At 43.9% G+C, this 27,782-nt stretch overlaps 1 protein-coding gene across 2 annotated transcripts in view; it reads right to left on the bottom strand.

Annotated features, from left to right (window-relative positions):
- Window positions 1–27,782, bottom strand: part of AMBRA1 (autophagy and beclin 1 regulator 1) — a 223,597-nt gene that overhangs the window by 177,379 nt on the left and 18,436 nt on the right. For both annotated transcript variants that reach the window (XM_084850244.1, XM_084850255.1), the window contains exons 7-8: window positions 26,328–26,394; window positions 24,028–25,508 (exon numbers count right to left, since the gene is read on the bottom strand). In XM_084850244.1, coding sequence (XP_084706370.1) covers window positions 24,028–25,508; window positions 26,328–26,394 — 1,548 coding nt within the window. The remainder of the gene's footprint in view (window positions 1–24,027; window positions 25,509–26,327; window positions 26,395–27,782) is intronic.

Here is a 27,782-nt window from a genome sequence, read left to right as displayed (position 1 = left end):
TTTCCTGCTCTTCTTCAGATTTCATGAAGTATTCAAAAGTGGAATTTCACAACCATTACTTTGCATGCAGAGAGCAGAGGTAAGGCCCAAGAGGCTGTGTTGAAGTGAAGTTCCATCCTGCATTCTGATCACTCCCCCCCCCCAAAAAAAAACAACCTAAGAGTGTTCGATTTAACAAGAATACTTCACATTTGAGGATTTCTATATAGGGAAAAACTTATTCCTCTTTCAAGAAGCTTTACTACAGGGAACATTTGAGCCATCTATGGAAAACACAATGAAGTAGACGAGAGCGTGAGCCTCTCTAATTTGAGTTTGCAAAGCACAATAGAGAAAAAGAAAGAACTGCTATCATTTAAATGTTTATAAGCTATTTACATTTTAAAGTTTGGGAGAGTACAGCATCAAGAAGCGGGAACACACTTACTGCATCTTAAATTTAAAAAGAAACATAGTTTATTATTTATACAATTGATGGAGTTTCATTGGGTAGACGAACATCTTGATTGTTAGACTATCATCCTGATTGTTCAGTTCTATTCTTGTTGCAATGGCTCTCCACTTTTAATCTCTGTTTTAGCAGCAGAGGCCACAGACAAGCAGCAGAATTTTGGCAATTTTGTCTTAACCAAAGCTAGTGTAATAATACTATTGAGGATGATGAATTCCCCCAAGTAGTCCCAGAGCTACTATCATAATTTGTTATTTCACATAAGAGAGGTCATTAATCAGAACAGAAGATGACAGTATTATATAGAAAACATACACTGCCACTGACAACATCCAGAGAACGATTAATGGATACCCACTAAGGAGAATTTATAATATTCACTTGGGGTCATATAAACAAGAGACTTATCTCAAAGTAAACTGACAGAAAGTACAATCTACCTGCTATTAAACAAGACATAAAACTCCCATTGATTGATTAAACTAGATTGCTTGCACCATGTGTTAGGTCATGGGACGGAATCAATTAGGTCAATCCTCAAATTCCAGAGCAGGAGTTTCTTATCCTGCTTTAACTCCTTCAACAACTCAGTGACTGGGTTCAGCGTACACGATAACCCACAATGGGTTAAATAAGCCACGGTGGCATATTTAACCCATCACTGGTTATCGTGTTGTCTGTCAAGCATTTTTAAATCCACGATGGCTTATTTTGCTAAAATAAGCCACTCTGATAACCCACAGTCTGCAGTAAGAGTTATTTAACCCACCGTGGGTTATTGTGTCATCTGGTGTTCCACTGTGGGTAAAGTCGTGCATTGGCCAGCGAGCCGCATGGCAAGAGCAGCAGAAACCCCTGCTGTTCTTGCCCAGCAGGGCACAATCACCATTCGCTGATCACGCCCAAGCTGCTGCCCATGCCTCCTTCCGATCAGGTCGCAATGGGTTGGGTCCTTTAAAAAAAAATTTCCCCAACCCCATTTTGTGCAAAATGGGGCTTGGGTAAATAAAGAAAGATTTGGAAATTGGAGGGGGGTAATATCCACCCCCGCACACACCCCTGATTTTTGCCAGGAGGACTTTGAAAATGTAATGTAAGTGAATGGAGCAATGAGCTCCATTCGCTTGTGTTGTATTTTCAAAGTGCCCCTCATGAAAAATCGGCGGGGGGGGGGGACAATCCCACCCCCCACCCCTACCGTGGGTCCTTGGGGCAACATGAGCGAGGTGAAGAAAAGCAGAAGTGATCTTAAGTCCACCTCTGCTTTGACAGACCAGGTTCCCAGCGGGGTGCCTCATCCTGGTGGGCTTGGGGGAGACCCAGAGGGGTTCCCCAACACAGGGGCATGCTCCTCCCTGCCACACACACCCTTCTCACCAAAAGAGGTATTTCCCTAGTGCCCTGCTGAAAGACCCCTTTTCGCAGCTTGCCTTTTGAAAGTCAAACTACAAAAACAGCTCTTTCAGCCTGGCAGGTGAGAAGTGGCTTTTTTGGTAAGAAGGGGATGTATGGAGGGGGGAGAGGAAAAGCATACTCCTGTACTGGGGAACACCTCTGGGTCTCATCAAACCTGACAGGATCTGCTTAAGATCACCTCTGCTTTTCTTCACCCAGCTTTGACAGACCAGGTTCCCATCAGGGTGCCACTTCCTGCCAGGCTTGGAAGAGACCCAGAGGGGTTCTCCAGAAAACACCTATCATCGAATTTCCATGAACTGTGCCCATAGCTTTATTTTTCAAGCTCTGACTAATTTGTGTCAATCCAAGTATCAAGAAACCCACATCTGTCAAAACTGCACACATTTCTAACATTCATGGGTTTATAGATACCCAAAACAAAGCTTAAGCCAGGTGGATCAAAAGCCACTGGAGAATAAAATGCTGAATTATTTCAAGTCTCAACATTTTAGGGGGGTTCTTAAATACAAGATTGGCACACTTCTACCAAATATGAACCGCCTGAAAGCAATAGCTGAGAACTCTGGACTACATTTTATAGGTACATAGGAGCTACCTTATACTGACCTAGTTTGCACATCATGCTAAGCCATGGTGGGTTGTCATGGGGATGCAGTTTCAACAAACACTCCTGACACAAGAGATGCAGTGGAATTCCCAGCCCTCAGAGGAGGCTGCTTACTGCATCTTTGCAGGAGCCATTACTCCGGACTTGCCTTCTTCCACTCAGGAGGCACACACAGAACAGAATTTCCTGCAGCAACACACAGGGCAGGCTCCTTGGAGGTTGGGTAATTACTACCCTTGAACAGTGAAGAGTGCCTCCAGTTTAATTCAGAAAAAATAAAGAGGTGTGCCTTAGGTGTGAAAAGTTTGGGAAATAAGAGAAGAACTACCAGCGTGGTGTAGTGGCTACAGTGTTGGACTGAGAGTCGGGAGACCCGGGTTCTAGTCCCCACTCAGCCATGGAAACCCATTGGGTGACTTTGGGCCAGTCGTAGACTCTCAACCCATCCTACCTCACAGGATTGTTGTTGTAAGGATAAAACGGAGAGGAGGATTGTGTTCCTTAGGAGGAAAGAAGGTGGGATATAAATGTAATAAATGATGATGATGACGGAACATTTGTCTCTTGCTTCAGAGCCTGTTTTTCAGAAGCAGAAAGAAAAGGGGACACAACTGACACAGAACACACTGGAACAGGCTAATGGTTCTTCTAGTTCAGTATCCTATTTCCAAAAGCAACAGATCCTGAAGAAATTATCAGTTATGGGGAGAGGAAAACTAGTACATGTTCTGGAAGATAATCTTTCCTGTTCATTCTTTCTTTGGTTCAATGCAGAAAGAACCGGGTCAGTTATATCACTGCAAACTCACAGCTATCTGGAGCAATCAGTTAAGTAAGCATGCGGGAAAATAATTAGAATGCACATTGGTTACTCAACAGACCAGAATGGCTAAATTGGAGAAAGCCAAAGTCATCACTTTTCCAGTTAAATTCATCGTCAAGCTGTAGATGTCTGCTTTTGGCTGGGCTCAAGGTCCCCAGATAACTGGATCCCAGAGCTGTAGCTTTTCCCATCCCATAGCAAACAACTAAATCAACATGGGGCAATAAATGAAGACTAAAGCTGCTCCATGCAGGTTTTTTAAAAAAGACACAAAAAACAAAATGGATGTTCAATTAAACAAAGTTCTGCCCTTTTCAAACTAACCCTCTCATCAGTTTTACATTTCTTCAGAATATTAAATTGGCACCACAGCGAAATAGTGGGCTAATGTATGTGCCTTTTACTAAAACCAGTGTGTGCTGAGAAATGTGCCTTATTGCTCTTCTAGCTCATCTGCTGAAATAAGAAGCTGGGCATTCAGAGTCACATCACAATATCTCAGCAGTGGCACCCCAGCTGTGGAATAGCCTCCCCAGAGAGGCTCACTTAGTACCTTCTTTATCATTTTTCTGGCACCAGGTGAAGACCTTTTCATTCACCCAGGCCTTTCAAACAACTTGTACTGTAAACAAAAGAAACTGAGGCTCTCTGTATAAGCTGTATTTGGCTTTATTTTTCTCTGCCAGAGAAGAAAGTTTCATGCTGCATTTTACGGTTTAATGTTTTTATTCATTTATTCATTCATTCATTTGCTTATTGCTTTGTAAGCCACCCAAGGAACATGTATTGATGGGTGGCCATATAACTCTAATAATATAAAGAAATACTGGACAGATAGTACATTTCCAGCTTGACCTGAGGCTTCCTCCCTATCTCTCAAAATTAATTTAAAGTAACAAGGTGGCTGTATATAGAGGAGGTATAACTTTAAGCCTGACCTCTTGTCTCTTACCAGAAAGAAGGAAGTATGGTTCCTGTAACCAATAATTATATTCCATAGGTCTTCAACATCTGATCACAAACATCAATCTTTACTTTATGCTCTTGAGGAGACTCTGTTCAGACCCTATCAGCCTCAACAGTATTATTGTGCTTTTATTGTGGTGTATTTTCTACATTGTGATACACTTCAAGATCCCATTGAGCTAAGTAAACAAGATACAAATTTAGGGGGGTAAAAAAACTCTCTCCAGTCCTGCAATCCCAGCTAGTACTTCCTCTCTTAATTAGTAACTTCCGGTCCTCTCTAAAGAGGCCCATGTATTACATAACATAATGCCCTGAATTCTATGCTCTTCAGGGAGTTAGGAATACTTTTCATTCACTCTGATAATCCAAGATGTTCCAGTCAGTTGGACTACAAGCAATTTTTTTGCCTATCCCTTTGGATGCTCAGCTGGCCTGAAGAGATGGTGTTTGGTCTCCCTACAGAAACTTTATCCCCACTACATTCCCAAACAAAGGCCTCAATGCATTGTGTTGATAGCATATAAAAATTGCTGCGGTTCCTTGCAACATGCTTTTGCAGGGTACATGTAGTGGAACACATATATATCCACACAACATATTGCAATATCTGCTGTTAGCAGGTAAGTTATTTTAATAAGAACCCAGGAAAGTTCAACATATGAACCAAGAACATAAGAAGAGCCATGTTTGAGCAAACCAAGGTCCATCTCATCCAGCATTCTGTTCACACAGTGGCCAGCCAGCTGCCTGTGGGAAGCCCACAAGCAAGATGTGATCGCAATAGCACCCTCCCGCTCGTGTTCTTATCAACTGACATACAGAGGCATACTGCCCCTTGACACTAGAGGTAGCATATATAGCTATCAGGACTAGTAGCCATTGATAGCTTTATCTTTCATGAATTTGTCTAATCCCCTTTTAAAGCCATCCAAATTGCTAGCTATCACTACATCTTGTGGTAGCAAATTCCACAGTTTCACTATGCACTGTGTGAAGAAGTACTGGCACTTAGTTGTTTCTTATCTCTGCTGAATAAAACTGACAAAAATGCATTTTCTCAGTGGAAGAAGGGAGAAACTGCTCTTCACAAATCTAAAATTGAATATATTTATGGGGTGTTTTGGCGACATGGAACCGGCACATACATTTTAATCCAGATAGCAAGCTATTATTTGAGTGACAAAAACAAGATTCATTCTTCTACTCACTGAAAAAGCAACCAAGTGTAGGCAAGGAGTGGCTCAGGTATTTTACACACACACACACACACACACATGTTAGTTTATAAGAGAACTCAGAAAGAAGCAGTGGCATAATGTCCTCTATTAGTCATTAGAAAGTGAGGGTGGAGCAAGCATAAATTTTCCCCACCAAACCTCAGCAACAAAAGGAATCAAAGTAAAAAAGTAGAAGTAGTGAAACAGCAGTAACATTAGTGTTCCTAAAATAGGAAGCTACAGTGGGTGCAGAAAAGCTTTCTCAAAGAGAAGTCTCAAACAGAAGGATGAGTCAAGGAGGAAACAATTGGGAAGAATACAAGCCTGTCTTTCTTCCATCAGCACTGCTGTTGTAACACAACTGGGGGTGGACGAAGGCCCATTCCCCACATTTCACTGTGCTCAGGATTGACACTCACTTGTTTCCTTTGAACATGTGGAATGCTCTGCATTCTTGACAGGCTTTCAAAGTTGAATCCTTCCTTACTTGTCTATTTTCAGTCATGCTTTTGGTATCTACCATCTCTGATTAGACCCTATCTGTTGTACATACCACTGCTGAACTCAAGAGAGAAACGAGTAGGACATGTGTGAGTGCAAATAATGCGTACACAGCAAGTTAGTCTGCACAGGAAACACAATACATTAGGGATTAGTATCAGAGGTTTAAGGTTGATAGCTCCACTGGCCTGTTTACAATCATTCTTTCCTGCAGATGATCAAACTAGGATTAAAGATAGGCTTGATCTGGTTTTCTCGACTGGGCAGGTGGATGGTGATCTGAAAGTGGAGGAATTAACATCTGTCCCTTTGTCATGGACAGATCACTTCTTGCTGAGGTTTAGACTCCTGGCAGCCTTCCCCCTCTGCAAGGGTGGGGGACCTATTAAAATGGTCCGCCCCCGGAGATTAATGGATTCCGATGGATTCCAGAGGGCTCTGGGGGATTTTCCTGCTGATATGGCTGGTGCTCCTGTAGAAGCCCAGGTTGCTCTGTGGAATGCAGAGATGACTCCGGCGGTTGACACGATCGTGCCCAAGCGCCCTCTCCCTCTGGGCAGAGCCCAGCCAGCTCCTTGGTATACACCTAAGCTGAGGGCAATGAAGCAAGAGGGGAGACGGCTAGAACGCAGGTGGAGGAAAACTCGTGCTGAGTCTGACCGAACACAGGTAAGAGCCCACTATCGAGCCTACTCTGTGGCGGTGAGGGTGGAAAAGAGACAGTTCTTTTCCACCAGCATTGCATCTTCTCAGTGTCGTCCAGCGGAGATTTTCCGAGTGGTTCGTGGCCTGTTATATTCTGGGCCAGGGAGAGAGACGGTGGAACCCTCAGTAGCACGCTGTGACGAGTTTGCACGGCACTCTGAGGATAAAGTTGCTCAGATTCGTCATGAATTGGACACCACCATTAATGCAGTTCCATTGGTAGAGGCGTTCAGAGCACCGTCTGGTCCAGTTTTATTGGATGAGTTTCAGTTACTGAGGCCTGAGGATGCGGACAAGGTGCTTGGCCAAGTCCGATCGACCACTTGTGTGCTTGACCCTTGCCCTTCATGGCTTATTAAATCAAACAAGGAGAGGATGTCTGGCTGGGTCTAGGAGGTTGTAAATTCCTCCTTGAGAGAGGGAGTGGTGCCTGCCGCTTTAAAAGAGGCGGTAATTAGACCACTCCTGAAAAAGCCTAACCTGGACCCAGAGGATGTTAACAATTATAGGCCAGTGGCCAACATCCCCTTCCTGGGCAAGGTGCTTGAGCGGGTGGTTGTAGGACAGCTCCAGGCACTGTTGAATAAAATGGATTATCTACATCCATTTCAATCGGGCTTCAGGCCTGGTTTTGGAACGGAAACTGCCTTGGTCGCCCTGTGGGATGACCTCTGCCGGGACAGGGACAGGGGGAGTGCGACCCTGTTGATTCTCCTGGACCTCTCAGTGGCTTTCGATACCATCGACCATGGTATCCTTCTGGATAGGTTGTCTGGGTTAGGAGTTGGAGGCACTGCACTACAGTGGTTCTGCTCCTACTTGGATGCCCGATTCCAGAAGGTGGCGCTGGGGGATTATTGCTCTGTGCTATGGCAATTGTGCCATGGGGTTCCACAGGGCTCTATTTTATCCCCCATGCTGTTTAACATCTACATGAAACCGCTGGGGGAGGTTATACGGAGGTGTGGGCTGAGGTGCCATCAATATGCGGATGACACCCAGCTCTGCCTCTCTTTCTCATCAAAACCAGGTGAGGCAGTGGCTGTTCTGAATCAGTGCCTGGGCACGGTAATGGACTGGATGAGGGCCAATAAACTGAAACTCAATCCAGACAAGACGGAGGTACTGTTACTGGGTGGTTCGTCTGCCCGGCTAGGTGATATTCAACCTGTTCTGGAGGGGGATGCACTCCCCCTAAAGGATCACGTTCATAGTTTAGGGGTGCTCTTGGATCCAGAACTGTCACTTGAGGCACAGGTGAACTCAGTGGCATGGAGCACTTTTTATCAGCTTAGGCTGGTATACCAACTACGCCCTTATCTGGACAGAGATAGCCTAGCTACAGTTACCCATGCTCTGATAACTTCTCGTCTGGATTACTGCAATGTGTTATACGTGGGGCTGCCTTTGAAAATGGTCCGGAAACTTCAGCTGGTCCAAAATAGGGCAGCAAGATTGTTAACAGGGACTGGCCAGCAAGCTCATATTATGCCAGTACTTTTCCAGCTGCACTGGCTGCCAGTCCATTTCCGGGCCCGATTTAAAGTGCTGGTGTTAACATTCAAAGCCCTTAACGGCTTGGGGCCAGGTTACCTGAAGGATCGCCTCCTCCCATATGTGCCTGCCCGGACCTTAAGATCATCCTCAGCGGCCCTTCTCCGTGAGCCCCTGCCAAAGGAAGTGAGGCGGGTGGCTACTAGGAGGAGGGCTTTTTCTGCTGTGGCACCCCGGCTCTGGAATAAGCTCCCTAGTGAAGTTCGCCTGGCACCTACATTGTATTATTTTCGGTGCCAGGTGAAGACCTTTTTATTTTCCCAGGCATTTTAGCTTTCTAAATTTTTGGCTTTGCTGTTTTAAATCTGTATTTTAAACTCCTGCACTGCTGCTAGGTTTTATTGTGGTTGTATTGTTATATTGTGGTTTTAATGTTCTATATATATTTTAAATTGTTTTATTGTGTGTTGTTTGGTTTTAATTTTTGTGAACCGCCCAGAGAGCTTCGGCTATTGGGCGGTATAGAAATAAATAAATAAAATAAAATAAAATAAAATAAGGAGGGCCACCACAACATGGAGGATCCAGAAACTATTATGTCCAGAATTCTCCATCATTACAAAGAACTGAAGCAGTTCACCCAGATCTAAGGATCCATTACTCATGTTGTGCAGAAATAAAGGGCACCATAGTTATAGAAACGACAGACAAGTAGATCCAAGCTCTTTCCAGTTAATGGAATCATAATGTAAACAGAAAATACAGAGCTTCCTGTCAAACCCTTGGACACAAGGTAATTCATGTACTCCTGCCCTAAACATGCCACTGAAAGCTTTAAGAAAATCCTATCAACCGTAAATACAGTCATAAGGAAACAATTCTAGAAGATCTAAAGCATGTCCTGACTGTAACTTCAAATCTGAGAGAGCCTCACTCCAAATGTAAGAGAGTTCAAGAACTTCATTATCTCTATTACAGCTTGCTCCTCAGATGCCCTCCATGAAAAAACATGGTTCAGACATGGTTATCTATCAAATATATTGCATGGTAAAGGCAGATACAAATAATTAATTCAACTTTTCTGCAACCAACCTCTCGTCCATCAGCAATCCTTTCACACCTCTGTTATTTAATGGTCCCACTACCTATATAGCCGCTGCTTGCTTCTGATTTATTTAAATAATTTTCATAATTTGTCTTTTGAACTATGATTCTCATTGCTTGTTCACTTGTCTTCCTGTCAACTTAAATGTTGTGCCTTAGTTTACACTCCTTTTTGTTCTCGTTTGGTCAAGGTTACTACTGTTAAATGAAGCCTTCTTCCCTTGCATGTTCCTTGACTTATAATCCAGGACTTGTTTGTACCTTTCTGAATCTATGAAAAACATTCTAACTAGGCTTCTATTATATTACCCTGGTTTTAAAATAACCTCTAAGGAATAAATACACTCTTTAATAAGCTGTAGGATACCCTAGAATCTGGATCAAACAACTGCTATTTAAGATTCACAACATAACCTGGAGTCAAGGATGAGCAATGAGGGAACCAAGTGCACCAAGGGCATCAAATTATTCAAGGTGAAAATCCTTATGGCCTGTGAAGAGTTCCAGAGGATCTTTCAAAACTGAGTGAATGGGAAACCAAGTAGCAAGTCAGGTTCAAGGTAAATAAGCATAGTAAATGATGCACACTGGGGCAAAAAAACCTAAATGAATCCTAATTCCTACAGTGATGGGGTCTAAACTGGCAGTGACTAGTCAGGAAAAATCTTGGGGCTGTGGTACACAGCTCAGTGAAAGAGCTAAGTGCATAGGAGTGGTGAAAAGCACAAATATTCATCCTATGGATTATTATGAAAGAGACTCAAAAGTAGGACAGCCAGTATCATGATGTTTTATTCTGGTGCAACTACATTTGGAATACTGTGTACAGTTCTGGCTACTCCCATCTCAAAAAAGATATCATAGAGGTGGAAAAAGTTTGGCTATTGGGTGGTATAAAAATGTAATTAATTAATTAATTAATTAATAACATTAAAAGGTGAAAGAAAGAGCAACCAAAGCATCAAGGAACTGAGCATCTTCCCGAGAAGGAAATGCTAAAATGTCTTGGGCTGAGAAAAAGACAAGTCAGGTGAATATAGGAGAACATTATAGAGGTTTATAGAATTACACAAAGTGTAGAGCAATTAGACCAGGCTGCATGCAGACCCTGCCGTCCTTGAATTCTGTTAAAATAGAAATGGGGAGAGGGAGTGGTACCCGTTGTGGCCATAGAGCACCAACAGGGTGCAAAACAAATTAATTTTGACCCTCTGGGCACTCCACAGCCACTTTTTAAAAAATAATTGGTTTTAAATCTTTCCAGCACCTGCACAGATCCCCTACAGTTGCCCACCTCTGGCCCCCATACCCACCACAGTTGCCCACCCCTGAATTAGACAGATACATTTCTCTAACTCTCCTAAAACTAGGATTCAGGGTCATCCAGTGAAATTGACTGTCAGTACATCCAGGATAGAGTATATATGCTCTTCTTCACACATTACATTATTTTTCCTACTTAGAGATAATCTACTGTGTAGGGAGTATATAGGGGCTACACTATTTGAGATCCATGTACACACTGGTAATGAAGCTGCTGCTCCTGCTACACAAAAGAGTATTTTGTAGCAGGAAAGTGGGTTGTGTGAAGCTTCCTTAAATTATCTTATCTTTGGTGATAAAAAAGCTGCATGTTTTTGTTCTGTAATTCTCTTTTAGAATAGTATTCCAGTCCCATCATTAGAAGAGACACTGTCTATTTACTGTTTAAAGTTTGAGAGATGCACCCTCTAGTGGCATGAAGAAAAAGTATTGTATAAAGTAAATCCATGCTTATTTTAACAAATATACGAGGAGGTTGATGCATATAGATCAAGGTAAGCCTTCCACAATCTGGTGCCCTCTGGTGACTACTACCCCCATCATCCAACACATTTGGAGGGCACCAGTTTGGGGAAAGTTGGTCAAGAGCATTGCTGAAAGGCAGGTTGAGCAACAGAAGTATTTATTGCACTAATTAAAGCAGGCCAGGTAGTAAAAAAAATCCTATAGAAAATACCTGTAAGCCTCTCTGGGCACCCTACTTGGGCAAAAGAGGCAGGATATAAATGATTATATAAAATAAATTAAACATTTACCAGAGATACCCTGCAGACTTGACATAAAACTCTCTCTCAAGTAAAAGTGTGTGTGTGTGGGGGGGGGTAAACAGGAAATCCTTGCAATCTGCAGAAAACAAGCATGTCATGGCCTTGGGGACTAGGCCAAGGCACAACTAATCATGAGCATTTTCAGAGCTTTCAAGATCAGTCAACATTAACCCACTGAAAATACAGAGGTACCATGTTTGAATGGTGTGATCCTAAGAGCACCTGCACTTTTGGCAAGTATAGAGAAGAACAATAAGGCTTAAGCAGGTACTTCTGAAATATATATATGGAGTCATGGACAAGTGGATGCAAACAAACAATATGGCTGAAGCTTGGAATTACTTGGGTTGGAAAATTAATTTATTCAGCTCATAATGTTCAGCTATATTCCCAAGCACCATTTCAGTGAGACGTTCTTCACCAAAAACGAGATGTAAAAAAAGTCTAGGAACCTAGGAAGCTGCCTTTCAGACCATTGTTCCAACTGGTCCAGTATTGTCAACAAAGACTGGCAACAGCTCGCCAGGGTTTCAGACAGGAATTTTCCTGGCCCTACCTACAGATGCCAGGATTGGGACCTTCTGCATGCAAAGCAGCACTCTACTACCACTGAGCCATGGCCCTTCCCCAAGACTGAGCATGAGTGGTCAGCATTCAACAAATCATGCGCCTAAAGCCATCTGTCTTGTAGGCCCATATACAAAAGTTCTTGAATGTTAACCTAATCCATTACTCTTGATGAAACTTTCATTGGCTGAACTACATGATCAGACTACCTGATCAAGCAAGTATTTTGTTTGGTGAATACCTGGGTCAACTCTCTTATTTCTTGTAAATGTGGTTGCTGTCTCACCCACCCCACATCCCGATCTAAACCCTTCTTTGCTCTTGGCATGTTGAATTTACAAGCTATTCTGTACCATGACTGGTGCTTGGAACTGCAATTCCACCTTGCTACAATATTCATGCAGCCTGAAAGTGAAGCATGCATATGCAAAAAAAAGTTACAAGTTACAGCGCTCAAAATATATTATTCTCCAGAGTATTCTGATGATGCTTATAAGTACTGAGCCACTTCCAAATTAAGCAAGGGATGTTTACCCATCACTAATTCAAACATCGTGAAATCACCACCATGCTTTCAGAGACAGTGGCTGGGTTCACACCACACTCAAGGTTGAGTATGGGTTGAGTGTGTAGACTGTTGTTGATGCGTAGGTGGTTGTTAAAGTATGGGTTGTTGTGTTTGCAGCCGTGCTAACAAACCATGATTTGTTAACCATAAACAACCCATGGTTTTTTGTTGGGTTGTGAACTGTGGGTTGTTTGTGTTTAACAAACCGTGGTTTGTTAGTACAGCTTGATTCACACAACACAACATCCCACAGTTCAACAACAACCCATGGTTCAATGACAACTCACATTCAACCTTGAGTGTGGGGTGTAGTGTTGTGTGAACCCAGTCAGTAGCTAACCTAGGCTGACTTGGGGATCAGCTGGAGGTGGGGGAATGATATGTGAAAGTACCATAGGCAATAGACTTTGTCCAAATTCAGTTTTCCTAATTCTAGAGAATCAGCTTTTTTCTTGAAATCCCAATCAAATCGAAAAGCAAGAACTACTTACCATTCCAATCTTCTAATAGTAGAAGCTATATTTAAAACTTCAGGAGGAAAGTCTCAGCACACATACAAATATGTATATTCAAAAAAATTACATGGAGCTATAACGCACCAAGAAACAACCAGCAGTAGGATACCCCTATGCAGTTAACCAGGGGTCGCAAGGACACAGTGCTGGCACTTTTTGATTAGCAGGTACACTGACATCATCTGCCACCCCACTCAGAACTCCCTGTTCCCTCTGAGCTTAGCTGCAATCTTCACAGTGCCTACGTGTGTGTGTGTGTGGAGGGGGGGGCTGAATTTTCTCCGCAACAATATATAGGTAGGGATGTCAGAGAATTTCTCCACGAATCTCGGGGAGGCCGAATGCCAGCACATTCGGCCCCCTGAAATTGGTGGAGAAATGGTCTGCCCCCCCCCACCCCCCCCAGGACGGGACTTACCTTGTGCGAATGTCCCTGGCGGCGGCAGCTCCGGCGGCAGCCAGTCTTCTGACCAGCTGCCGCTGCCGCCATTTCCAAGTTAAAAAAATTTTTAAAAACCACACGTGATAGGCTACGTAAAGATTTACGTAGCCTATCACGGCTAGATTTTTTAAAAATACCGTGATAGGCTACGTAAATGTTTACGTAGCCTATCACGGCTGAGTGAAAAAAAAACAAACAAAACCGCGCGTACGCAAATGGCGGCGCCCATGGGCGCCACCATTTGCATACACGCAGTTTTTTTTTTTCACTCAGCCGTGATAGGCTACGTAAACATTTATGTAGTCTATCACGGCTGACTGCAGGGACACAAATGGCGGCAGCTACGGCCGCCGCCATTTGCATCCCGGCAGGACAGGAGGATTCACAGCTGGAAGGACGGGGTGCCTCCCCCCCGTCCAGAATTTCGGGGGGGGAGGGACGGGACGCCTCCCCCTCAGCCAGAATTTCAGGGGGGAGGGATGGGGCGCCTCCCCCCCGGCCAGAATTTCGGGGGGAGGGACGGAGCGCCTCCCCCCCACCGCGAATCAAGCTTCGGGTTCAGGTAAGGGACTTTCGTACATCCCTAGTTGTGAGTTAAACCAGTTGTAATGCAAAGTATTTTGGGATGGCCTAGTCTTGAATGAGCAATTAAGACCCATTAGCTTTATAAAAGACCTGCTCCTGGTAGAAAGCAAAACTGCTAGAATTGGTTTGTTGCCCTGGATCAACACAGCTGCCTGCAATTGTGGCCTCTCCTTGGTGGCATGGCTATGGGAACTGTCATGATGACTGCCTGCACTTTAAAATTTACCACTACACCACTGGCCCTGTGGCAGAAGGCAATACCGTTAAATTTCAGGCAAAGATCTGAAAAGTGCTGCAAAATAGCCACAAAATATAGAAAATGAAGACACAGGCAGCGAATACAATCGAGCTAATCCCTTCCAGTAATGTTCTAGAACTTTCTCCTACTCACCCAGAAGTAGGAGAGTTCATCCCCATCAGCAAAAACAGCATTAACATTATTCCACACAAAACTACAGGCTTTATCAGCAACCAATTGCTGCAGGCAGAGATAAATGTATTGAACTCCTTTATGGTAATATTTATATTTCCCCATCTTAGATAATACAGAACTGAAGCCAGGAGCTTGGCTCGAGAACTGTATCTGGCTCATGATCTCATCTGATGCCAGGCCAAGTTACAAGCTGGTTATTTTTGTTCCATTAAAAAAAATGGATGTCAAATTGAGGACAAGAATCTTGCCCTCTGGTTCACTGACTGAAATTCATTAAACTAGAGGCTGACAGAAGGTTTGCAACTGCTCCATAGTCAGTATCTGGTGAACTACCTAGCACCTGCTAGGTACACAATTATTTTTTATTTTATTAAAATATTTATGAGTTGCCTTTCTCCCCATAAGGGCCCCCAGAGTGATATGACATTTTAAAATCAAACTACCTATAAAAAACCAAACTAATTTAAAGAACACAACGATCTTTAAAACAAACCAAAGTGTGGAGTTTAAACCCCATCAAAAGCCAGGTGGAACAGAACAGTTTTTACAGCCTGCCTAAAGCTAGGCAAAGATGGAGCCAATCTGACCTCTTTAGGGTGGGATTTCTGCAGTCAGGGTGCTGCTACAGAAAGAGCCCTGTCCCATGTATTCACCGACCTGAACTCCCTTGGTGGTGGGACATACAACAGGGTCTCATTAGATGCTTGTGAATTATTGACAGGTTCATATGGAAGGAGGCTGTCTTTGCCCTAAGCTGTTTAGGGCTGTCTAAGTAAGAACCAGAACCCTGAACTGGGTCCAGAAACAAATTGGAAACCAGTGTAGTTGGTAGAAGAGCAGTGTTACATGGTTTACAAAGTATATGCCAGACAGTCTGGCTGCTGCATTTTGCACCAGCTGCAGTTTCTAAACACTCTTTAAGAGCAGCCCCACGTAGAGCACACTGCAGTAATCTAAACAAAAGGTGATTAAGACAAGAATCACTATGGCCAGATCTGCCTTTTACAAGAAGAAGTGCAGGAGACACACCAGTCAAAACTAGGTAGAGGCACTCCTGGCCACAGCTGCCACCTGATCCTCCAGGAGCAATGTTGGACCCAGAAGAACCCCAAAGCTATGAACCTGATTCTTCAAAGTGCAACCCCATCCAGAATAGGCTGTTCCCCAAATCTCAGACTGGGTTGTGTACTGACCAAAAGAACCTCTGTCTTGACTGGATTGAACCTCAGCTTGTTAGCCCACATCACATCCATCACTGCACCCAGACAACCGTTCAGGACTTCCAGAGATTCCTTGGCATCAGTTGAAAAAGAAATACAGCCAGGTATAATCAACACAGTAATGAGACCCAAACCCAGATCACCTCCCAGTAGCTTCAAGTTATAGATATTAAAAAGCATAGGGAACAAAATAAGAGCCTTGGAGAACCTCATAGGCCAATAGCCCTGGGGGCCTTCTGGGAACATTCAGCCAGATAGAATCAGAAGGGCTGTAAAACAGTGCCCCCAAGTCCCATAACTGCCCAGTGTCACAGAAGGAAACTATGGTTGATGGCGCTGAATGTCACTGAGAAGCCAAGCAGAACCAACATGGATGCACTCCCCCTGTCTAGCTATCAGCATAGGTCACGCCACAAAATGAGAAGGCTATCTCTGTCCCAACATAAGACCTGAACACAGAATGGAAAGGATCCAAATAATCAGCTTCATCAAAGAAAGCCTGGTGTTGTGTTTTCATCACTCCTTCTAGGACCATACTTTAAAAAGGAAGATTGGAGACAGGCTATTAGTTGTCTAGGGAGGTGTAATTCAATTATGGTTTCTTCAACAATGGTCTTACAGCAGCTTCTTTTCAAGGAGCTGGAACACAACTCTTATCACAGAAACTCTACGATCTCCATCAACCAATTGGCCAGTACCCCTCTGGCACCTCTTATCAGCCAGGATGGACAAGGGTCTACCAAACAAGTGGTCGGCCTCAGTTCTGCAAGCAACTTGTCCACAGCCTCAGGCTGAACAAGATGAAACTCATCCATCAAAACCAGACAAAGTGGATGCTTCAATCACCACTGCAGAAAGCCAAGAGCCCATGCTCTACATCACAGGAGGGGTGGGATGATTAGGAGCAATCATGTCAATCACCCACATCATCTCTCCATTCCACAGATCAACCAGGGCTTCAACAGGATAGCCAGCTCCAGCGGCCAGAAAATCCTCAGGAACATCCAGGAATCATTCTGGATTCATTTGTCTTGGGGGACAGACCTTTTTAATAGCCCCCTCCCCTGCAGAGATTCAGAACCCCAGTAAATCTAAACCCTACTAGGTAATGATCTGACCATGACAGAGTTCTTTCAGGCTCCCCTACTCACAGATCACCTTCATCCTGGCCAGCAAATATCAGATCAATAATGTGCCCTGCTACATACATAGCTAAATGTTAATTGAGACAGGGCTATAGTTGCCACAGAAGCCATGAAATCTTGAGCTGCTCCTGATGAGGCCTCAGTGTGGATGTTAAAATCCCCCAACACAATCAACTTTTGCAACTAGTACTAGGCTGAGTGGATCTAAATTGATCCAGCAAGGCACTTATTTTCTGAAACAAGACTGCATTCTCAGGAGCACTTAACACACAAATTAGTTGTGATTTAACTATTACTTGTATTAAAAAGGAAGGAGGGAGATGAGAGAGAATGAAGACAACACAAATTGAGGTCAGCACACTCCTCCACTAAAGTCTGAAGTCACCTAATGTGACCTTGATAGAGAAGGCCCAGAGGAGAGAACCCATCCTCAGAAAACAAAGATTACACCAATCAAGAACCAAGCTTCTCCAGAAGGCCAACAATTCTTCCCCAGCGTCAGCCTCTCTGCCTCTCTCTCTCTGTGCAATGATGCCCATTTCACAACAGGAGATGAAACACTACCACATGGCTTTACAGTAAACTTATATGGAGTGGTAACACCTTTTGGCTGCGTTCCTATGCACATTTACACACCAGTAAACCCTATTTAACAACATGGGACATACTTCCAACCAAACATGTATAGAATTGGCCTGTTAGTGTAGCACAAGGGAGAGTCATAATAAATATGGATCCATAACAACAGGCCTCTAAATAGCCACTGGCTTGGTTACCTGCGGCAAGCAGCAATTGGCTCTAGATGACCAAGCAGGAAAACTTTTTAACATTAGCACCCACACGCTTAACTAAATAGGTATTTGTGGAAAAGTGGATTTGTAAACATTTTTGTAGGCTAGCCACATGTTTTGACTGGCAAATTATTGTTTACATTTGCATCAAACTTCCCAGCAAAATAAAATTGGCCCCCGAAGTAACTTACAAGCATTAAAACATACATAAATATGAGTGCAACAATGACACCAAGATAAACATTAAAACACAATTTAAAGCACAACATAGGAAGATTTCAGCAGTCAAACAATAATTTAAAAAACAAGATTGATAAGCCATCCAAAAGAGGAGGGCTTTGACCCCTTTCCTAAACACAGGTAGGGACTTGGTCAGCCAGGCCACCATAGATCCACAAAGAGGGTGACACTATAGAAAAGGCTCTTTATTAGATAACCATTCTCTCTAGTAGGATCTCTTTGGCTGAACTGAATGCCCAGAACAGAGTTTATGGCATGTCTCCACAGTCTGCTTCTCTCTCTTCTGCCTCCATATGTACCATATTGTACCCTTTGCCCTTTGGTCCCAATCTTCTAGATCAGCACATCATCATACATGCTAACTGCAACTCAATTCTCCCCTTATGTCATCAAAACAGCACCATCCAAGCACAAGAGGAGTATCAGCATGCTAAGGGGAACTCCAAGGTTTGCAGAACTTAAAAAAAAAACTTTTAAGAGAAAGGGTCCTAAGCGGGGGGGGGGGGGAGATCCCCCAAAACAGCCCAATGAGGTCTAAGTATGCTCAGCAGGCGCAGGATGCTTACTGACTGGGAGTGTGTGTGAAATGAAGTCTCCTGAGAGAGAACACAGCTGCCTATCACTCTGAACAGAAGCACTCTACAAGGCAACATTTCGTTACAAGTTCCACTTTTTACTTTTTCCTGCCTGCATTCCTTTACTCTTGAGGCTCCCCATCATTAGCATGTCCTTCCATCTGACAACAAACTCCTTGCCTCTGTTTTTACATTCATACTTTCCCTTCCTCTATAATTTGTCTCATTGCCATCTTAAAAACTGTAAGCCTGCAAACAGGGTGTGTGTTACTGAGACAAACCAGTTAGCTGGGGTGGGAAGGAAGAGTTTTTCTTCCAACTCGGACAATCCAAGCCAGATAAAAACTCTTGTCATAATGCTTGCCTTGGACTGGAACAGAGTATTACGAGTTGCCAAGATTCTTTTCCGAGCCAAGGAATTAAGAACTTTAGCAATACTGATTAATGAGTGAAATAATCTGGAAAACCTTTCACCAGTACCTACAGTATTACCTACTATATAACCTGTGTGAACCGAACATTACTATTTCAAGTTACAATAACCAGATTTTTTTAATTAAAAAAGAAAACTTTAACTGACAAGCATGTAGGCAGTCATCATCTGCTAGAATCTGTAGTTCAACTTTAGAACCTCTACACAAGAAATGCTATATTACAAACTTGGACTACACCATAACATGGAGGCTTAGTTAGTTATAGGCCTTATTCTTTAAAAATACTAAGGCTGCATTCCTTCACACATCTACTTGGGAGTAAATTCCACTGAACTCTGTAGAACATACTTGTCAGTAAACATGTCTAGAGAGCACTAACATAGCTACACTGCAGACGGTTACCAGAAAATGACCAGGCTACCAACTTTGTGTGTTGATCAGTTAGTCTCCTGTCATATACCAGTATCACCGGATAGTCAGTCACTCTGGGGCCCAGCAGATATACACAGACAGATAGCGAAAGCATCTGTAAACAAATGGTTCTGTCTTTCAAACAGCACCAATCTGAAGATCACTGGAGAAAATTACATCTTCACATCTTTTATTGCTTTGAAGCAGACATATGGCCTTATTTCACCTTACCATGTGTACACATCCACAAAATCTTGCATTATGCATTTACCCAGAGACCAAAGTCCCATGGTCAGACCAGAGAGTCTAACTGCATCAAGTCATGCTATCCTGCTGCTTTCAGATCCAACTGTGTGGAAGAGGCATATGTTCTTTTTAATGGGGTTCTTCGTTATGGCCTTCCATTGAGACTAAGGATGCCAATCAAGAAAGCCAATTAGATGCTTATTAATGCCTAAGTGATTAGCCTAAGATAATTAGCCAACTCCACTCAAACATCAGAACTCTTCACACATGGCCAATCTGTGAAACATGATCCAGAGGGGGACAGCCTTCATTTAGTCATCATTAACTCCATTCTTGTGCTGCAAACAAACTTCCCAAACAAGCAACTTATCGAACTGATAAATCAGGTCAAGGGAACAAATTGCTGTCAGGGTGGACACTAAGCCCATAGAATCCCAGAGTAGTTCTGATTCTGAGGAAGAGCAGCCGCTCCTGGGAGAGGAGCGTGCTCATCCTTTCCAGGGCCAACAGCTGGCAGGGATTCCTCCCACCGGCATTCCTAGCACAGAGAGCAGTCCCGGGAGTGAGAGAGCACGGGAAGCAGACTTGCTGGATGCGCGATGCCGACACAGGGAGCGGTGCCAAATGGAGGGCGTGGAAAGGAGGCGTAGTGCCCGGTTGGCGCACAAACAATGGTTGCGCCCAGAGGATCCAAGGGAAAAGGGGAGGGACACTCCCTAGCCCATAAGTTCAGGGTCTGCCAATGATTCTCCTTCAAATGGGGACCAACTGTTCCAACTTAGGGCACAAGTACTCTGCTGCTCATATCTAGTTGCTAACAGTAGAGTTGTTAAGTTGTAAAAGAGGAATAAAGCTTTGAAAAGAATCCCTTTGTCTGTGTCTGGACTTGGCTACTGGATTAGACTTAGAGAGGCCTCCAAGGAGCCCTTGACAATTGCAGAGAGATAGCAACAGATCAGTCCTTCATCTTTTCCTTTCATCGGATGCTTGCAGCCACTAATCCAGTAACTACTTTGCAAAGTGTGACATCTGCTGGAAGAACTAATACATGGATTTCTTCTGATGATCCCCAAGCTCCAGTACACCAGTGCAGCCTTAGAAGTTTCTTTGGGAGTTCTGCAGATTTCTCTTTGTCCTTCCTCCTGCTCAAAGTGTACAATAAGACTTCTGGGTGAAATAATGAAGCAATCTGGAGTAAGGCAACAGCAAGACACTGATGATAGTTAGGTCTCCCCTTCACATCCAACCCTGGTTCAGCACTTTTGACATTTAGAAGCATGCAGCTGTCACTCGGGGCTCATCTGTTATTAACAGACTCTAGCCTCCCTTGGTTGTTTAAACTCACAGTCTGGGGACACTCCTATATCCTAGATGTCTACATGGTAGCAAAAGGTCATGATATGACAAAAGCACTTCTCTCCTCGATCAGTTGAGAACAGGGTGCAAGTCTTCGTGTCATATTTTGACATTACATCAATCATTTATAGCAACTTAACCTGAAGATTTCAAGTACTGGCCTGCAATGTGCTCTACATAGGAGCTGCCCTTGAAAACGGCGCAGAAACTAGAGCTGGAGCATAATGCACTCGTCTACCTCTTGATAGGGATGGATGACCAGGAGGCACATTAATTAACACCTGAGTTCCAGTCTCTTTACTGGCTTTCTATTGCCTTCTCAGCAACATTTAAGGTGCCAGTTTTGAGCTACAGAACCCTGTTACTTGGCATAAGGAATCTTAGAGAACACCTTCACCCCACCATGCCCCACCACAATTGTAATGCTCACTCAAGAACGGCCTTTGGCCCTACTCACATTTACCTCCAGCCGCTTTCCAATAATTTGTTACACTGCTGCTGGTGATGTCTGAATCAGAGAACCAAATGGGAGGGGATTATTGCATAGGATCTGACCACCTGATCGTTGCCTTCCTACTTTGCCAAACAACCACTGCATGGGAAGGCACCATATGACTGACCTCTCCCTGGATGAAATACAACCAACCTGGGAAGAAGTCATGGAAAAAGTGGTTCACACTGCTGACAGTAAAAGCGTGACTGGGGCATCTGCTCCTGCTCCATGCTGAAGAATAGAAAACACTTCATAGCACAGCCAGAAGTGAAGAGCGCAGAAGTGTTTTGCACAAAAGAACTACCAGGGGGGTGGGGAAGGGGTTTTTTGTGCTCTTGGAATTCCCATGGACTGAACACCAAAGCAAGCCCAAGCACTAGGTTGCCTGCTCCAGATGCATTTACCATAGCAAGAAGCATCTGTTTAGAGAGGTAAATGACTGGCAGACTGGCTGAGCTCAGCTGCCACTGTCTCAGAGCAGATGGCAGAACATAACCATCTATGACAGTTAAGACAGCCCAAAGATCAAATCAGCTGGATTGTAAGAAAGAAAGAACTGAATAGGACACATCTAGACGATCCCCTGAGAAAGAGAGTCAACTTTCCTTCTATATAACTGAACTAGAGAACAAGGGACCCACAAGATGAGGTTTTCCCACACATTCCTTTCAACATTCCACAAGGTGCAATCCTGCTCACTGCCTATGGGTTCTGACCAGTTATTTCTTCTCAGCTCCTACAAAAGTTCCATTCACCTGGCTCAATGGATAAATGCAAAGCACAGTATAAACCAGGGCTGAGGAATGTGTGGCCCTCCAGATGTTGTTGGACTGAAAGTCTCATCATCCCTCACCACTGGCTATGCTGGTGAGAGCTGACAGGAGTTCCAGTCTAACAACAACTGGAGCCATACGTCTCCCAGCCGTGGTATAACCACTGAGACAACAGAAATGCATACTTAAATACTTAAAAGTTGCAGGGAAGACACAGAGACAACACATGTCTAAAACTCAACTGACCATACATGAAACTACTATGGACATTTATTAGGGACTTTCAGTCTTCTAAGCATTTCTTATCATCTTTCCCCTCCACTCTACGTCCATTTTCCTGTTCCCCTAATCCAGTTCCATGGCTCCTCGGGTGCTCTCCACAGCCTCCCCATATTTATTCTGAATGCACGGACATGAACACTTTCACTCAGCCCCCCCACTTGCTGCCTCTTCTGGCAGCATAACAAATGGAAGCTTCTCTGAGCCTTTATGGTGGGGGCATATATCAACATCGTTTTAACCAAGTTCAACCAGATCTTTCTATCTTAGTCTTCTGGAGAGAAAGGCCTACATATTTACACAGAAACGAGGCCTGTGACAACTTTCCAACTCTGTTACCCAGGGCAAAGATTGAACTTTCAGGCCTGTTGCATGTGACAATAATTGTTTCTTGCCCAGTGTCTTTCAAAGCACATCCATCATTCAGCCTGAGGTGAAACCCCCTTGGCTGCTAGGAAATGGTGTGGATTGTTGCAATACTTGCATGCCAGTTGGTGGGGAAGGGCCTATATACATACCCGCAGGTATAAGGGAGGGGAAATTGGTCTACAGGCTACTAATATCAAAGGCATTCCAGGTAACATTAGTAATTTATGATAAACAGGCACCTGACAAGTTTGGGGTTAGGTAAATTTAGGACAAGAGAAGAAGTTCTCATTTTAGAATCTGCCAGAAAATTTCCAAAGTAAAGTTGGGACACACACACACACACACACACACACACACAGACAGGGCTTTTAAAATAGAAGGATTATTTTGTCATCACCAAGATTCAACATGCAGCGAAGATAAGCTAAGGCTGCGCCCAATTCAACCCCCAAAAAATTTCCTGAAGCGATAAAGAAAAAGGATGTCCTCCTTCCCCCACAAAATACCCAAAACAATTTGGTTCCACTCCTACATATTATAGGGAGGTAGCCATTTTATTTCCCTCTAAGATAAGGCATGGGCTAGTTCAAGGAACAAACACTTTAAAATATTCTCTCAACTGCCTTTTACAAGTCAAGGTCAGACACGCAACTCAAGAACAAGATAGCCCAAGAACTGGCATATTTCTCATAATGGCAGAAGTAGTTATATGCAATTTAATTATCTTAGACCCAAGATTATTCCTGAAAGGTAATCAACAGCTCACTGTATCTTCAAGGAAAAGGAAATCAAGCTTTCACTACTGTTAGCAACTGAAAATATATGGAAAGCTTAGTGGTGAGAACTGCTTGTGCACTGCATCAATTTAGAAGTCATTGCAATAAGTATTGTGGTTAGCTACGACAAGCAGTGTCTTGATAACATGAGAATAAGACTTGAACAGAAGGGTCTCTTTCAACTAGAAAGTTTCATTCTCCCACCTCTGAATGTGTACAATTTTCCTCCATCATATTTTAAATTCCCTCTGCATTAGATATGGAACCTACTGCAGATACCAGGTCATCCCTACACCCAGTTTTGATAACAGGCATATTCATGACCATATCAGAAAGGGCTCTCTCCAGATCTTTTTGGTCGCTCACATTTGACGGCATGCTCGGACACCAACTGAGGAGGAAGGAACTGGAAGAGTCTAGCTGTCTTACCTCCTTAGTGAATCCTCCTCTGAACTTTCCTCAGGCATTTCCTGGTTTAAGGCGTCCTGTGATACATTCCCAGGTCTATTTGAAGCAGATTGACTGTAAACTCTTTCCCAGTGCCCCGTCTCCTGGTTAAAGACCACTCTCACGGTCCTTTCCTCTGATGGGTTAGAAGATCTTCCCAGTGGCAGCCTGCTAGAGGGAGAAGTTCGGCTTTCCATTCTCTCAGAAGGTGGGAGCTGGCTACTGCTGGATGGCACACCCTCAAATGTGCTTTGGACCTGCCCTGGTGCATAGCTGGGTGTGCTTCTTTCCCAGCGGAGCGTGTCATTGTTAAAAGTCAGCAGGTTGTGACAGGCGCGACAGCGGTTCAGATGCCCCCGTGACAAATTGGAATTGTTTTCACTGCTATGTGGGGTCTGTTGATGAGAAGGACCAGGCCTATCAGGCTCTATGTTGTTATTAAGCATCTCCTGGGCTTGATGTGACTGACTGGGTTCACCACCTATCCCCTGATCTAGCTCCTGAAGCCTATCATATTCCAAGAAGAACCGCCTCAAGTCGCACTGAAGCTCATTGCGAAGGCTGGCCGGATTGCTTGGGCCAGCACTACTGGTGCTTTCTGCTTCAGCTCCAGGAGCTGGAAAACCCCTCCCTTCTGTAGCTGAAGTATATACAGAAGACTGGGAGCTTCCTTCCTGCTGTCTCAGTACCGACAACAAGCTCACTGACGAGGCACTGGTTCTAGGAGGAGGCATACCTTCCAACTCAGAGCGAGGGCCCATATTCAACACTGTTCGAGTCCACTCAGAACCCTCTAACCCAGAGGCCATCTCTCTTGGGTGGATCCTGGACGGGTGGCCCGACAAAGGCCCACTAAGGGATCTACGAGTGGGGCCCAGGCTAAGGTTGCGCAGGGTGTTGCCAGCAGTACTGCTTTGCACAGTGCTGAAAGCAGATGGTCGGTTAAGGAGGCCCTGCTCCTGCTGGGCTGTAGATGCCTGCTCCTGGGGCTGGTAAGGCTCCATTTGCACAGAAGAAAAGGACGTGCCAGTGGACCCAGAGGAAGTGGAAGGGGCGTTGTCCTGGGACGGGAAGAGAGAAGAAGGAAGTCTTGCACTAGAACATCGCCTGCAAAGGCACAACACCCCCAGATGCTGGCAACATTTTACCGAGGGGTAATTGACAGGCTCACTGAGGCCATTATAGGCAGATGCTCTAGAGGCTTCACTAGCTGGAGGTGGTGGTGGTGGTGGTGGTGGTGGTGGAGGAGGAGGTGGAGGGGGAGGAGGAGGAGGGGAGGGAGTAGCCGAGTCTTGCATGGCATTTTGCTCTCCCACCTGGATGCCAGAAGAGCGCGAGGACAGCATATGCAGGAAATTATGAAGGAGTGGTGTGCGTCTCACAGGCTGAGACTGGAGGATGGAACGCTGACGATAATGTGGCATTTCTGTACTATCCACAGGAATTTCCACCTCTTCATCATTCTGCAGAGGAAAATGCAAGTGATCAGTCACCTTGTATCAATATTAGAGGATAGAAAACAACAACAGGGTAAGCATTGCAACAAACAAAGCAGCAGCCCTGCCCCTGAGCAAGATAAAAGTTGCTGTGAGTTGCTCTCTTTATAGAGTCTACTCAGATTCAGAAACACCTACCTTATATTGTGATCGTCCACTCCAACAATTGGGCAGTTCTGCCACAGATGCAACACAGCTATATTCTACACGGTAAACAACAGTAAAGTGCTAGTGCAGCTCATAAGAATGATCAGGTCAAAGAGACTTTGGGACCACCAGCATGGATGAGTGCACTGGCAAGGCAATTATCATCTCAGCAAAGTCAAATATATATATATATATATATATATATATATATATATATATATATATGTATGTTTGTTTGTTTGTTTGTTTGTTTAATTTCTATACCACCCAATAGCCAAAGCTCTCTGGGTGGTTCACAAAAATACTCTTGGAACTTTCCAGACACTGGGTATGAATAAGCATTTCTTGTCTTTATATCCTAGTCTTCTTTCAGAAAGCTTAGAGCAGCTTATCCAATCCCACCCAGATGCTATTAAATTCAGACCTATATAGCTTTAACAATTCTACAATATCAGGTGCTTTCAGGCCATTCATATTCAATCAGTTTAAAAAACAGCAGATATCAAAGTTGACTTAGTTAATACGCACTACTCTACACCAAAATTCTACACAGAGAGACATCTTGAGGCTGTATCCAAAACCTCAGACTTCCTAGAGTTAGGGCAGTTAGTCATAGCAGAGTGAAAGAATACTCATTACCTGTTGGTTGGAAGGGTTAACAATCGCTGTGAGTAAATAATGCCCAAGGGGATCAAATCGTACTAGTCTGAAACAAAGAAAAAAGATTCCATTCTTTCAGAACAAGCTGTTCCAGCCAACAGCACTTTGAAGTCCTATCAAAGAGGACCTCGTGCATTTCTGTAGTGTTCAAAGGTGTAAAGAAACACAAGTTTTATCAAATTAACAAAGGGGGCGGGGGGGGAGGTTCATCCATCCCTGAAGTGTATCCAATTTCCCCAAATGGCAAAACACTGCCATGCATGTGAAGGAGGCAACATTACACATAACTTAACTGTAACAATAACACCACCACATTTAACCAGCAGATACTGCTAGGGAGACAGACTGCACTGTCGACTAAGAACACTGCATGGGCACCGTGGCATGTAAATTTTCCGCTACACAATATATTGGTATTTTCAGACTCCAAAGCAGCTCAATTTTTGAAGGGAAATAAAACATGTCTGGTTTTAGGTCTCCTTATTAGAAAGTGAAATCTGAATCCACATGGGTAAATAAAGACTAAGAAAATATGCATCTGAGATTGAATCCAGTTGCCAAAACAGCAAAATCTCTGTACAATGATTTGTTCAGTATCTAATAAACTCCTCCCACCAAGACGGAATGGCTCCATCAGCAGAATGGTGAAGGGAGCAATTCACTCTCTCCCTGAAGCCTCTCATGCTCCCTCACAATCTGCTCCAGTGGGTTGAAGACTCTCCAGAGCAGATTAGGGGGCACACCAGGGGGCTGCAGCAGGGAGGAGAGGAGGGGAAAGTCCCATTGCATGAACGATAACACTGGACTTGCTGGTCAATCAGGGAAGGCTTGTTGAAATAAAAATGTCTTCAGCAGGCACCAGAAACAAAACAATGTTGGTGCCTGCCTGACATCCAAAGACAAGGAATTTCCACAAGGAAAGAGCCACCACACTGAAGGCTCTATCCTGAGTGGATTCCAACCAGGACACAGGGCATTCAGAATCAGTAGGAGCACCTCATCTGATGACCTCAGTGACTGGGCAGATCGATAAGAGAGAAGACGCTCTCTCAAGTATTCTGGTCCCAAGTTGTTTAGGACTTTATATACTAGTAACAAAACCTTAAACCTGACCCAGTAGCAAATTCACCCTATGAATTCCCGTTCCAGAGAATTAGCCTGTATATACACTCGCTGCCTTCCAGACTCCCATGTTTCTTAAGCTTCTGGTTTCTAACTAAAAGAAAGCCCTCCAAACTGAGTCAAATGTTATACATATTACATCATTTCAAGAATGTAATTATTTACTTCCAAACATAAAACATTATAAAGCAAGTTTTTTAACTGAATTATTCAATTCTTTCAAGTTGTAGAGATAGCTCTTCAGTCCAACATGTTGTCTTTATACCTTTTATTTCTGCATATAGTGCTTAATATTTCTGTATCTGACTCTTG

Source organism: Heloderma suspectum, chromosome 1 (genome assembly GCF_057233095.1).
Source record: "Heloderma suspectum isolate Gila_16-S chromosome 1, 16-S_ref, whole genome shotgun sequence".
NCBI lineage: Eukaryota > Metazoa > Chordata > Lepidosauria > Squamata > Helodermatidae > Heloderma > Heloderma suspectum.
This window is presented reverse-complemented; position numbering and strand designations above follow the sequence as displayed.